Here is a 15,090-nt window from a genome sequence, read left to right on the forward strand (position 1 = left end):
GGGGGGGGAATATATTCCTGAAACAATATAAAAATGAATGCCTCGTAGATCAAAGACGAATTATCAATGCCTATTGCCTAGCCTACCTGATGATGACTCCTGGACTGCTGGAGTCTTATTCTGCAGAGCTGGCTTGATTTTACCTAGACCCTGGGATAGGGTTAACAAAATATTCTTAATTACTTGCATTATCCTTAACATTTACTGTTCAAGCTTCATCGATGCAAAACCATCTTTTCGATAATAATTATCAAAATGAACCTTATAAAATATTTTTTTCTTTTTATCATGCATTACTTTCAACCAGTGAACAGTAAAATTTAAATGTTGAAAGAGTGTAAATCTAATTTTAAAATATGTCATCAATCAAAACCAATCATAAAATTTCGACATTCTTTGCCATTTTCTTTACAGAACTAGTCAAACATAACCAGCTTTCTTAAAAAAAGACAACAGATAGTTTTCAAAATTTCTAAGAATTTTTTATTAGTGTGAATTATTGTAGTGCACTTTTAAATAAAGTGATTTAATGACTCTGGCGAGGTAGAGTTTAAAACCATGTTTTAGAATTGCTCTAGCATGTACAATGTACATGGTCAAAGTGTATATTTTCTTTCAAAAAACCCATTCCCCCTCTTTTGAAATTTTCCACCCCAGAAGTTGTCTATGCTTTTTTTAGGGACGGGTTTTATTCTCAACACATGTTTCAGATCTTGATTTTGAAAATTCAATAGAGACTGTGAGATGGTACAAGGATGAATAAAAATGATGGTATTTATGGCGTATGGTTATGGATTATATGGAATATGGATATCTAGCTAGTTCCATACTATTTGTATGAATTAAGAATCCTAATCTGGAAAATTCAGGCTTTCTTGAGATTTCATTGCGAACTGATTCCTTCAACTCCCAGTTTGATATCAGAAAAGTCCAGATCAGTTCAATTTCAAAAATATCAAAATGTTTGACCAAAAACTTAACGTTTTGATTTTGACCAGAAAGAACATAAGTTTAGGATTTAACATGAACTGGACCTTCCCTCTGATATTAATGTTCACTTGAACTATTAAAGATCAGTGTCTATTCTAAAATCTAGTGTCTAAAGTCTAATCACCGTTTGATATTGTTCACTTTAGATGTTTTTGTATTTCACTGTTTTGGCTTAAGCACTACAAAACACTGTAAGTTGCAGAGGGGTCAACCTGTTGAAACAGCTTCGTATGTGTTTTCAATGTTATCTTCTCCAAATTGCTTTATCAACAGGAATGTCCTTTTTTACTTTGAAAAAACTAAACGATTAAAATATAATTTGTAAGTTAAGTTTCTCGCTGCTAAATAATTTTTTGAAAAACAAACTCATTTTAAGTGAAAATAGATATTACAAGAACAAATTTGTTAAGATTTTTTTAGGACAAACCCTCCAAATGTTTTAACGGTAGACCATTTGTATCACATTTAGGTCACTACAGTTCATATTCACTCTCTCTTTTGGTTTTTGACAGCATAACGGCTGAGTAAAGGATTCGTCAATATATCTGCTGAGCATAAGTTTCCACCAGTTTTTTCCCTAAGCAACGGTTTCATCTATAATTCCGCCTACCGGAGCCAAAGCCTCCGCTAAAACTCGATTAGCAGAAGTTTTCAGCTGTCCTTTTATTAGGCGGAAGCTTCCATCTATAATTCTGCTTAACAGAAGCTTCCATTAAAAAGTCGCTTAGTAGAAGCTTTCAGCGGTTCTTTCACTTAGTGAAAGCTTCTGTCTATAATTTCACTGAGCGGAAGCATCTGCTATTCCTTCTGCTAAGTAAAATCGTCCACCGACTAATCACTAATGTCCACTAAAACTTGCCATTCAGAATTTCGATAAGCGGTAATTTCCGCACATAACTCCTCAGAGCAGCAACTTACGACAAAGTCTTTGCAAAATCATTCTTATACTTTCTGGGGCTTTAATCTTAGAGTTGTAAGATAGCACATTCCCCCTTTATATTATATTTATTATTTGCAAATTCCTTTGTGTAGGATTTCCAACCCAAAGCTCGAGGTAAATTTTCTAAAAGTCTTCTTATCATCTTAACAGTTGTAGGAGGAGCAAATGTTTCAAGTAGAAAGCATTTTATAATATAAAGTGGAACAAAATATGGAATAAAATTTCCATACTCAAAAATTGTCAAAATAATTATAAACAAAATGCATGCCTGAATAATGTGAATTTTACAACTCCTAAAAAGACTCCAAAGACTGATTCAAAACCTTGACTTGACGAAGTTTCTTCTATTGTTATAAATATCATTAGGCGCATCATGATTAAAGCATTCCATTGGGTCCAAAAAATTCAATTTCTGATCCTGATAGAAGCTAGTAAAAAATGGTGAATTTCTTAATTCGGATTTTTAATTACATCTTTATTAAAATACACACCCCATCGCAAAATGATCTGACATTTTTGTACTTCCAAATTCCAATTTTATGGCGATTGCACGCCCTGGAACCAGATTTTATAAATACCAGAACCAAGTTGAATACTTCTCTTCAGTTTAACCCGGCGCACCGACATAGGATGAAACGACCAAGGGTCACAAAAATGACAACGGGTAAAACGACATAAGGGTCAAAATGACAAAAATATTTCTTTCATCTTTCTCCTTTAATATGTTAAACAATATGCTGTCTCTGATCTTACTTTGGTTTGAGCCGTCTCTCAAAAAGTTTGCCTGTGTGTCGCACTTTTGGACCCCTTTGTCGTTTTACCTTTGGTTGCGGTTTTGGCCATTTGACCCTAGGTAGTTTTACAATATTGGATTTGACCCTATGTCGGTTAATCGTCTAACTTAGTCCACGCGGTTCAGCTGCTGCTTGCTATTCATAAAATCTGGTCCCTGGACTACTGTTTAGGATCGTGTGAGTTTGTGTGAAATTTTATGGACCCCTAGATTAAAAATGTATGAATCCCCCGAGACAGGTCCCGGAAGGGTCCTGGTTGAGGAGGATGAGGATCACCTTGGCCCTGCTTATCAGTTCGTCAAGGATACGAATGCTCTCCAATTTCCTCTGTGCTAGAATCAACTTCCTCTCCTCTGCTCCGATTCTAAATTTAAGTTTTCAGATGTTGATTAAAAAAAAAAACACAACCCTACACAACCCACCCGTATGCCCCCGAGCCCCCCCCCCCCTGCCTGTACTTTCAAGCCTGATCAACTGATAAGAAGAATAATCTAATAAGAATTTTTCTGTATTAAATGTATCCAATTATATAACTAAAAATTAAAAATAATAAATTGTTAAAAATGATTCTAAATAAAAAAAATCTTTTTATGTTTCCAGACGTACTACTTCCTCAAGTATTATTGTGTATTTTTGGTCAAAATCTAAAAATGCCACTAATTCTCAATTCTATTCATATTAAAAAAAAAAAATAACAAATAATCGTATTTCCCCCACAATATACATTTTCAAGTTTTTCCTGTGAAGGTCATCGGAAAAACCCTTGCACTGTACTATCAAGTAAAGAAGAGTACATAAAATAGTTAGAAATGCGTTCTAAATATACCTGTAAGCCATTTCTTCCTCTTCAGTAAGGCCCGTTTTCTTGAGTCTTCTATTCTTTCTTTTCTCCTCCCTTGTACAAAATTGTAATTATATAAAAATTATATAAAAATATATATAATGATAAAAAATGATATAAAATGATATAAATTGGTATACAAATGATAAAGAATGATGTTAAAATTATATACAAATGATGAAAAAAAAATAGTGTAAAATTATGTGAAAATTATATAAAAATGATAAAATAATATAAAAATTATATTAAATTATATTTTTTTAAAGCATGAAGTTTAATTATTTACAACTACTTTACAGGGAAGTTAAGAGAACCCTTGGTTAAGTAAAATTTTTAACTTCCCAAAGAAATAATATTGTCTTTTGAGATGAAAATGCGCAATTTTTTCCCTGAAAACTTCGCAGAGCCGGTGGTAATGTTACCAAACTGTCCAAAGGAACGTTAAGTAACTTTACCTCCCTCTGTTGGGGGAATCATAGGTTGGTAATGTTGGTCAAAAGGCGGTAAAAATTATTTAGTGTCATTTTGACAACTTTTGATTTTCTCAATAGTACAAAGATTTATACATTATCCCGTAAATCTCTTTTCTAAAGAAAATCATTTCTATTGATGAAAGAATTTTTTTTGGCAAATATGCAGGTACATTCCAACATCAAAATAAAGTTTTCTTAAGGTCTTATTTGATGTCTATTCCTGTGTAACAAATTTGGCAAAGTACAAGTATAATAAAATTCCTGAAGTAATTGAATTTTTTTTTAATCCAACTAGCCAACTTATACCTTTAAATTTTAAAGTTACCGATTCTCAATGAAACCCATCAAACCTTTATCTGAGCAAAATGATGAAGATTTTCTTAGTTTTTATTCTTAAAATTGGCAATTCCAATTTTATTAAATGGTTTCTCTTTAAGGGCTTTACGAGCTAAGAAGTGCAGAGACTTAGAAACTACCTAGCTAGTCGTCTCTGTTCCGCAACAAGAGATTTGGCAGCTTTCTTTTCTTTCTGTTCTCGCTCCTCTGCCTCCAACAGTTTACTAAACAAGTTTAATTTCTTTTATTTAAAGAAATTATGCATGCAGATCACCAACAATACCTTCAATGCAATCTTGTATATAAGCAGCACATTTAAAGAGAAATATAAACAGTGAGAACCATCAAACTTTGGAGTAGGAAGACGACATAATATTTAACTGTTTAATGTTAAAACCAAAAAATTTAGCATGTTTCAAAAATCACAATTTAAGTGAAATGGTTTGAGCGCACTGCACACTTCCTGTGTCTCATGTTCATTGTTCATTGGACTTTTTAACAACATAAAATAGTCTAAAAGTCGTCTTTCTATTCCACAGTTTTTGGTTCCAACTGTATTTATATAAATGTGTGTGTGCAAATTGCATGTATGAATACATGTATGTTACCTATAGCCGACTAAACCGCAACACTAAAGGTCAAATAAAATGCGATATAATTGCAACTAGAATGATCAAGCCACTGAAAGTGATTCAAAGAAGCCAAAAAGGGGTCCCTAAACTTTCAGTAATTGAGTGCTTGTCAACTAGTATATTTCAGCCAAACAGAAGGCAATCTAAAAACCAGTGCTTAGGATCCACAAAGTTTGGCTTCTTGGATTCGATACAAAAAAATATGCGGAAGAATATCAACCAAAATCTACAACCAAAAAACTTTTGATCAAAAAAATAAAATTTAAACTGCTAAATAAAAAAGATTATAAATTTTTTTTAAATGGTCAAGAAGAAGTAAAATTATTTTGATACTTATTCCCTGTTTATAAAAAACAGTAAATCTCTAAGAAATGTTTATGACAAAAATCCGCATCACCGCCTACCACCACCAGGTGATCCAGATTTGGATCCTATAATAATTATCGCAGTAAACCCCATATTTGTAAACCTGGACATCCCTATATGTATTATGTGATAACATTATACCCTAATTACGTTCATGAATTTAACTACGTAAAACCTATCGGTCCTTATCATTATCATGTATTACGTTTGTTGATTTCTGAGTACTATGTACATTGGTTTGACTACAATTTAATGTTGAACAAGATCCTTTGTCTCGTGTATGAGAACAAAGTGTCAGATCGAGTTTTACCTTGAAAGATATATACAGATAATTGAGAAACATTAAGTTTAAGATTGAGTTGTATCTGTGCGATACATATTAAGAAAACTTATTGGAGTAATGCCTTTGCTACAAAAGTGGTGGCAGCAGTGGGATGATTTATGAACCTTAGATAAATGCCACTCCAGAGATGTTGAAAAGGTTCTCACAAGAAAAATACGAGGAAGGTCAGAAACAGGAATACCTTGACAGGAAACAGGAAAATGGTGATGATACCAGAGAATATAATACTGACAAGAGGTAATTGCCAGAAACAGGAATACCTAGACAGGAAACAGGAAAGAGGTAAAGAAAAAAACAAACATTATACTGACAATAGGAGGTTATGGATACAAGCATTCGCTCCAGACGAGAGGAGCCTGGTAGAATTCAAAGATGAAATGCTATGGGACTTTATGATGCATAATTTGTAGGGAACATGCCTGTTTATTATGCCTAAGGAGCTGTAGCATCAAAATGAGATTAAGCCAGTTCTTGACCACCAGCTATCCCATGATTAAGTTAAAGACTACATATACAGATAGTTTTGAGACAATGGAAAACTGCAAGTGAGCTGATAAGATGTTGAAAACAGGAAATATTAACAGGGATCCAATTTCCTGCGATAATTTAAGAAAAGAAGAACAGATATCACATGATTGCAGAAGTGAGACGCAGTACTCTGAGTGGAAAGATGAATTAAAGAGGTTCTTTAAAGACTGGAAGGAGAAGAATTCGAACGGGATTACAAGAAATACAAACAGGAAACCAGTTTCTTTCTATAACTTGGGAAAAGAAGAACAGATATCATGTGATGGCAGAAGTGAGAGGCAAGACTCTGGAGGGTGAGATGAACAACAGCATCAAGGATCCGGGCAAATGGCGGAACCCAGGATGGATATTAAAGAGGTTATCAAGAAGATAATAATGGATACGGTTTTTTTCAGGGAAGGATTCTAACAATGTATGTCTGAAAACCCTGGAATTGAATGATGTTAATCATGGGAAAAGAATTAAACTGACTTGAGAAACATTTCCAATAGATTCAATCCTGAGTTACTCGGAAACCAGAAGTGAAGAATTGGAAAGAGATCCTGAGTTTGAACAATATGAATAAGATGGATGATGAAGAGGAAGTCCTGAGGGATGAAAAAGAAAATGCATTGATTAAAGAAGATGAGAAAGCCATGCTAAAGGAGAAGAGAAAGCTATAGTTAAGGAGAAAAAGATCGAGTCATCTAAATTGGTTAAATCAAGTGGAAAACATGTTGAGTGATGAAGAGAAAGCTCTGGTTTAAGGATAAAAAGATTAAGCTCATATAGATAGAATATTGAGTAACACACTGTGCAAATAGCAAATTCCTCAGAGGAAGATGTTGTGAGATAGAGGATGACATTTAATTCATTCAATGTCGGAGATGCTATATCAATTGGACTACTGACAATCTGACTAATGTTAAATTCCTTTTTTACAACACCATATCGGGAATAAAAAAGGATTTAACATACTTTGAATTTATATTCAGATTATTTAAATTAGGTTATTATTGATCCATAATTCAATCCTCATACACAGAAAAGTCTAACATTATCAAATTTAGTCAAACAAATCTATTTAATAAAACAAGACATTTGTATATACATATATGTTGTCTATAGCTGGCCAAATGGCTGGACCAAATGGGGTGAAATTTTTTGTGGACACTCATGGGTGGCCGGAGGTTTAATATGCTAAAAAATTTCAAAATTTTTTTTTTTCAAAAATTAAAATTTTCAGCTAGTAGTTAATAATTTATTTTTAAACATTACAAATTGAAGCTGTTTAGATGAGTTAGCGCCTTTATGCAAGGATGATAATTATTTTGAACATAAGCCTTAAAAAAATCTAAATAATATTTGGCTTTCCAAAAATAAGGGGTTGGTAAAAAAAGAAGATTAGCATTGTTTTAAAACACTCATTTTTTAGCAGAATTCATATTTCAGAAAAAAATTAATGAAATTGCACTTAAATAATAATGATTATAAGCCAAGTTAAATCTTATTTACTTTAGGCTAAAGAACAAATTCGGTAAGTGAACAGCTGACTTAAGTAAAATCGAGAGTTAGTCCATTCAACCATTAGTCCAACTGAGATAGCACCAGATAATTTCATCTCATGTTTCAGTAAATTAAATAATACTTAAACAAAGTCAAGATTTATCATTGTAACATTGTCCATCCCTACTGGAAGTGGTAAATTTGCTAAGATACGAGTAGAGGAGAAAGGGAAAGACAAGGGGGTTGTAGGATCCATGCTACCAGAAGAAAAAGAAGCTGGCCAGGAATTAGAACTTCCAGAAAATGCTTAGAATTTGTCAGGCAGTATACAAGCTATAAACATGAAGAATCATGATGATGAAGATCAAACAATAGTGGAAACAATAAATCCTTTACAAAATCAAAGAGAAAAAGAGGAAGTTTATTCATGAAAATCTCCAGATAGATGAAATGAGATATTAAACCAGAATGAAACACAAAAAAAAGGAAGTTATCAAAATATTCCAGGAAAACTTTTCGGTTCTGGCATTTCATAAGATAAGATGAATGTAGAATACCAGCTATACAATGAAGTAAACATGGAGATAATATTTGCAACAGATCTAGAAGGGGATTCAGAGGAAATAACTGAGGAGAGGCAGAAGTTTGCCGGATATCTGTCTGCTATACACAACATGAGTCAAGAAAGCATTGAGATCAAGAGAAGCATCAAGATCAAGAGAATAAGCATCAAGATTAAGAGAAGCATAAAAACAGGAGAAGCATCAAGATCAAGAGAAGCATAGAGAGCAAGATAACAATCAACATCAGGATAAGCAACAAGATCAAGAAAAACATAGAGTGGTTAACAGTATGTCAGACAAATTTCAGGAAAAGTTTTGATAAGATCAGCACATGATGAGAACAGAAGATTAGTAGAACGTTGTAATAGCAACAGGATTACAAGCCCTTATGACAGGAAAGAAAGGTCCGGAGTAGCAAAGCAACCCTAACTGGAATCTTAAGGGGTGACAATGCCTCTAAAGAAGTGCTGCTGGAACAAGCATATAAAATGGACATGATCCTGAAGCACTGGCTGTTCCGATCGGGACCACTATGAATCCCAGTAAATAATCTTGCTTCAACTAACATGGTTGTCAGATACCATCCAACCAATGGGTTTAATTGGTTTGCCAACAACCAGAAGTATCCCCTGGCCAGGGAAAGCTTGTGGGGATTAAAAACTAAAAGCTTTCTTTAAAACAAACTCTGATGGTCTACTAGATTGAGAATCCAGTGTTGCCTAGGGTACATAGTTACTCCCGCCAGCACTTGATCAATTTTAAGTGGAAAACTAAATTTCGACCATACCCAAAGTAAGAGCATTCCCAAGTTTCCCATCAGAGTTTTAGAAAAATCTGTCAAGGAGTTCCTGAGTTTTGATCGGACAAACAAAAAGAGATTCAAACTTTATATAACTTATATAAGATACATTAGCGTCTTCATGATTTCACCTTTTATAAAAATTTGCAAGAATAGTTAATAACAGAACAAATTTAATTTAAAATTCATTATAGACAATTTCTCATTTAAAACAAACTTCCATATACAACACAATTTCTTTAAAATTGTCATCCAGCAAATGTTTAATGTAATATAACATCAAAAAACACTGTTAAAACCCAATCCCATTCTGGACCCCCTAAAATACCCCACTGAGCCCAAAAAAAAAACGTGTGAAACCTTAAAAAACGGTTCTCAAGTGGAAGGTTACATTGACAGTTTCTTTAATACTTACATCTGTTCCTTCTTCTGGAGATGCTCTAATCTCGCATTCCTTTTCTCCTTCTCCATCCTGTCCACCTCCTCCTTCACCAACCTCTCCCTCTCCTCCTTCCGAGCCTTGATCGTGCTCTCAGCTAGATGCTTGGATCGATCAAAATCAACCTAAACAATGAGTAAAGAGTTTACTTATCTTCATTGACTTGGTAAGTTTTTTATGGATCAACAGTTGATAAAATTCCATTTAGACATGGTCAATTCAAAATATATTTGCAAAAAATAGGGGTTAATATGCAAAACTTACTATTGAAATAAAAAACATAGAAAAAGGTTGGAAGCTGTAAGATAAGCAATTGGCAGATGGGTGCCAAGCACCCAAAATTTCTTGATTTTATAAAGATATAACCTTAATATTCGCAGTCCACGCCTTGCTAGAATCCCTGTCTTTGTAACATAGTTTCATCCCTTTCAGGGCATTCATACACTTTACAAATCCAATATATTCCTAGATAAACAAACCATTGAATACAATATTATAACAGGGGTGAATATTTGTCCTCACCCCCACCCCCCTTGAAAAGTTCATGGAAAAAGAAAAGAAAGAGGTCATTTCACTCATTCAATTTTTATAAATAAAGGTTAAAAATAAAAAATTTCATGCGGCACCCTATTTAATTTAATTCCAATTATCAATTAGCTAATTGTTATACTTAATTTAATCTCAATAATGAGATAAATTCAAAGGGCACAAAATAGTAAAGCCCCTCTTAGTCTTTTTCAAAGGGTTTCATTAAATTTATGTTCAGGTTAAAAAAAGTTTTTGATTTGCTTTTTGGAAAATTGACAGTCATGTTGTTTAAAGGTTTAAGTTTTCAATTATAAATTTTATCCTAAAAACATTGAAAAATAGAAAAAACATTACCTTGAATTGAACATACGCCTGGAAAACCAAATCTTCACCAAAACTAAAAGTTTTGATTCCTGAGATAGTATTCGCCATCTAAATAAGAGAAAATAGTTGGAAAATTAATTTAAAGAATTTTAGTAATTTTCTTATAATATGAATTTAAAATAAAAATCCCACAACTTTTTAATATTTGTGCTTTGGATAAAAAATCAATAAAATTGAAAAGCCCACGAAAATGAAGATAAAAATTCATTTCAATGATAAATTAAATCATGATGTAAACGTAACAAGTGAAGATTAAAGGGACTGTAAGCCTAATTTGAAGTAAGTTTAAATAAAAATAAAATTGCTCTGAGAGACTCGTAATTTCAGAAATGTTGATTATTTCAGTTTTGACACTAAGTATTTTTGTTGACAAGGGGGGGGGAGGGGCTAAAATTATCAGCTCCCTCCTCCGTTTGGACCAATTTCTCTATAAGCCCTTGAAGTTACCTTGTTTCTGTGGACCAATTCCTCTATAAGACCCTGAAGTTACCTTGTTTCTGTGGACCAATTCCTCTCAAGACCCTGAAGTTACCTTGTTTCTGTGGACCAATTGCTCTATAAGACCCTGAAGTTACCTTTTTTCTGTGGACCAATTCCTCTATAAGCCCATGAAGTTACCTTGTTTCTGTAAGGGTCCAGCATTGGAATATCTACGAGTCTAATATCTCCAAATGAACTAAAAGCTTTCTTTAAAACAAACTCTGATGGTTTATCAGGAACCACTCCAGNTTGAAACTTATGTTTTTCTCTCTGATGTATTGAGTTTGAATTATCTATTTATGTAATTGTAATTGGTATTATTAAGGGCGAAAAAGTTCTTGCCGGGATTTTTATTTTATTTATATTTATATATATATTCATAAAACAGAATGAACATGAAAATTATTCCAGTGTTTTTTAGATAAAACTCTATTCAAAGAATGAAGAAAAAAAGTTGCAGTTTCAAATCAAATCAAATTTTATTTCTAACCATAAACAATACATGTAAAAACGGATTATTACAATCACAATTACAGTTACTGACAGGAAACGAAAGAAGCCGATTTTTTTTCCAGTCAGTTTTCAGTACAGACACTCAAAAAGTATTGATCTGAAGCTGTTAAAAAATGACTTTTCCTAGATTCTCATAGCCCTCCATTTAGGTCTAAAATCGGGCTTTTATACTAAATGCCTGAGTCCATAGGCACACAACCTGAATTAATACGTTTCGTATAACAAACTAAATCTTTGTTTTGACCCTCTTTCAGAGCCGGCGATTTAAAAAATTCAAGAAAATACGACTCGGGTCTAAGCTGTTGTTGAGCCTTATATACGGCTCGGGCTTTCGAGGGGGGGAGGGGCTAAAATTATCAGCTCCCTCCTCCGTTTGGACCAATTCCTCTATAAGCCCCTGAAGTTACCTTGTTTCTGTGGACCAATTCCTCTATAAGACCCTGAAGTTACCTTGTTTCTGTGGACCAATTCCTCTAAAGACCCTGAAGTTACCTTGTTTCTGTGGACCAATTCCTCTACAAGACCCTGAAGTTACCTTGTTTCTGTGGAACAATTCCTCTATAAGCCCATGAAGTTACCTTGTTTCTGTAAGGATCCAGCATTGGAATATCTACGAGTCTAATATCTCCAAATGAACTAAAAGCTTTCTTTAAAACAAACTCTGATGGTTTATCAGGAACCACTCCAGACTTATCCTAGAACAATTAGCATTAAGTAGTAACCGTCATAATAATGAATAAATATCTGTCAATGCCTCGTAAATTAAAGTTTTTCTTTTCAAAAAAACAAAAAGACATTTAATTTTAGTGTAAAACAGAATGAACATGAAAATTATTCCAGTGATTTGGGATAACACTGTATTCAAAGAATTTAGAAGAAGAGCTGCCAAATCAAATCAAATCAAATCAAATTTGATTTCTAGTCATAAACAATACATGTGAAAACGAATTATAACAGTCACAATAATTTATATGTTGAAGGTTTCGATGATTACGTAATAAATGAAATGATAAATATGTTATGTAATGAGTAATGATCAATGTTGTCTATTTGTGCATAATTTTGCATATTTTTCTTTTTTCTTTTGTAAAGCTATATATTCAAAAATTGATTTAAACAAATTTAAACTATACCATTATATATGTATTTTTATCTTTGTGTGTGAATAAATCTTTATAATAATAATAATTAGTAATTACAGTTAATGGCAGGAAACGAAACATGCCGAAACTTCAGTCAGTTTTCAGAACAGACAGTCTTTACACTTAATTCAACTTAAACACAAAAAGTATTGATCTGAGGCTGTTAATATTTACTGACTTTTCCTAGATGCTCATAGCCCTCCATTTAGGTCAAAACCGGGCTTTATAATACTATATGCCTGAGTCCAAAGGCACACTTCCTGAATTGCTACTTTTCGTATAACTGACTAAATCAGAAGCAGATTAAGTTTAGCAAAGAATATTGCAAATATTTGCAAAAACCAGTATACAACTTTTAGTTGCAGGTCCTTTTAATTCTATTCCGCTGGAGTTTTCAAAAACTCCAGTCTCCAACTATGTACCAGGTACCAAGAGCGTTCAAATCTCCCACACCCCTTCCCTCCCATTTCCTGGCTGGACTAGATGGAACCCCCTCCCCCTTGGCATATAAGCATTCTTCTACTCACCTGTAAGATGGCTTTTATGGGGTTTATTGTTTTTTTTTTTTTAATAGAATTTTTCTAAATATTGCCCTTTTTTACTCTTAAATTAAAAACTCTTCAAAAAATAAGGTCTATTATTAACTGTATTGATTTTTAGGGAGTTTACAGTACTAAAACAGACACATTATTCTTTTCTCATTAGATTTCTAAATATGTTTCGATAGAATAAATTAACAGTCTTATGTGTGAGTGATCTGAAGTTTTTCGGTACTTAACAGTGGTCTTCCTTCTTAAGCATAAAAGTATCTACCGATAAATATGAGTAGCACCACCCCCAATCAGAAATATATATCAAAGTGAGAAAATAGAAATAGTCTGAAATTCATAGAACTTTAATATAAAAACTTGCATTATTTCCCCTTTAAAGACGGGAGGTGATATTATTATATTTGAAGAGTATTTATATATGATTTTAGCCTATTATCACAACAATATTATCATTTTTCATAGCTATTAAGTTGACCTATTGCTTAAATAGTCTTATTATAATGAATTAGTTAGGAGGTTTCAACTCCTTTCAAATTAAAAAAACCCTAAAAATAAACCCAAAAAAACCAATAAAACCCACACAAAAAAAAAATAATAAAACCCATTGGGCTGGTTCTTTTAAGAAAAAACCCGGGGGTTTTTCAAACCTTGTCAATGAGTCTATAGAAAGCTGAGAGGAAACAGGACTCTGCGTACTTTTTTTTAATTGACTATACATGCTTCATGCTTTACGGTCTTCATATTAACGCCATTGTGTGAGTAAGGGTGAGCAATGTTTTTAAAATCAACACCTTCCTGATTCCGCTTATACTTCAGAACCCCTATCTATCTGAATTTACTCTAATCACGTACCTGTAATTGCAGGAACCATTTGACCGGAAGGTTTTGAAGATGAAGAGTATCAGGTCGCTCTCCGGCTTTCATCTCGTTCATGTCTTTGTTATCACGGAAGAACTCGTCCCAGTCAGCCCTAGGAAAAGATTTTAAAGTTCTCGCAGATTTGCCGGCAAACTCAATAGCCGGATTACCGTGTTCTCAGTCATGAATTTACAAGCTACATCAGGAAAAAATGACCGGCTAGCTTGGTGACCAATTGACCAATTGACCAAAAAGGCTAATGCCCGATTGACTGCTCAGAACTGACTGAATAGTTGGCACAATGACGAATATGAAAAAATGTTCTTACTTTAAAACAAACTTACCTGGTGGGGAATGGAGTTTTTGACTCAGCAGCTCGGATCTTCAATAGTTCAGTGAATCCTGAAATTAAAATACGGTAGTCCAGTATGTCACATTGCAAAACCTAATTTCCATATTTTCTTTTCTTGCTAATTATATGTAAGGATTGTTTTTCAATCAATGATTAGGAAGGTCAAATGATATTTTATTAGTTGTTAATTTTGAGAGCACCAAGTTATATTCTTTGTTTTGGTTGTTACATCATTTGGATCCGAATCTGTGTTTCCGCCGCACATATTTGCTACCGGGAACCAGGGTTCTAAAATGTTGGTACTTAGATCTGAATCAGGCTCCAGATCCTAACCAGTGCTCTCTTATTATAACCCTGATTTGTTATTTTAGTATTTCTAACCTGAGAGTTTGATTGTTCTCATATCCAGCTTAGCGAGAACATTTTCCATGCTGGAATAGTTTTCTATCTCAGCCTCAAACCTTACAAACTCCAGGGACGATTTAGATACCTACATTAACCAATCAAATGTTTAAATAATGTATTGACCAATCAGTTAATCAATCTGATCAATCAATCAATTAGACTACAGGGTCAATTTATTAACCTAAATTGATCGTTAAAATTATCAAATAATCAATCAAAAAACCAATCAAGAAACCAATCAAGAAACCATTTAAGAAACCAATCAAGAAACCAATCAAGAAACCAATCAAGAAACCAATCAAGAAACCAATCAAGAAACCAATCAAGAAACCAATCAAGAAACCAATC

The 15,090-nt window shown here is 33.3% G+C and overlaps 1 protein-coding gene across 1 annotated transcript in view; it reads right to left on the bottom strand.

Annotated features, from left to right (window-relative positions):
• LOC111713995 (A-kinase anchor protein 17A) overlaps positions 1 to 15,090 on the bottom strand; it is a 21,224-nt gene that overhangs the window by 5,634 nt on the left and 500 nt on the right. Inside the window, exons 2-12 of the mRNA XM_023488994.1 lie at positions 14,719 to 14,827; positions 14,330 to 14,387; positions 13,980 to 14,097; positions 12,013 to 12,129; positions 10,412 to 10,489; positions 9,896 to 9,994; positions 9,506 to 9,654; positions 4,515 to 4,598; positions 3,551 to 3,619; positions 3,001 to 3,088; positions 87 to 150 (exon numbers count right to left, since the gene is read on the bottom strand). Coding sequence (XP_023344762.1) covers positions 87 to 150; positions 3,001 to 3,088; positions 3,551 to 3,619; positions 4,515 to 4,598; positions 9,506 to 9,654; positions 9,896 to 9,994; positions 10,412 to 10,489; positions 12,013 to 12,129; positions 13,980 to 14,097; positions 14,330 to 14,387; positions 14,719 to 14,827 — 1,033 coding nt within the window. The remainder of the gene's footprint in view (positions 1 to 86; positions 151 to 3,000; positions 3,089 to 3,550; positions 3,620 to 4,514; positions 4,599 to 9,505; positions 9,655 to 9,895; positions 9,995 to 10,411; positions 10,490 to 12,012; positions 12,130 to 13,979; positions 14,098 to 14,329; positions 14,388 to 14,718; positions 14,828 to 15,090) is intronic.

Source organism: Eurytemora carolleeae, unplaced genomic scaffold, assembly GCF_000591075.1.
Source record: "Eurytemora carolleeae unplaced genomic scaffold, Eaff_2.0 scaffold1373, whole genome shotgun sequence".
Taxonomy (NCBI): Eukaryota; Metazoa; Arthropoda; class Copepoda; order Calanoida; family Temoridae; genus Eurytemora; species Eurytemora carolleeae.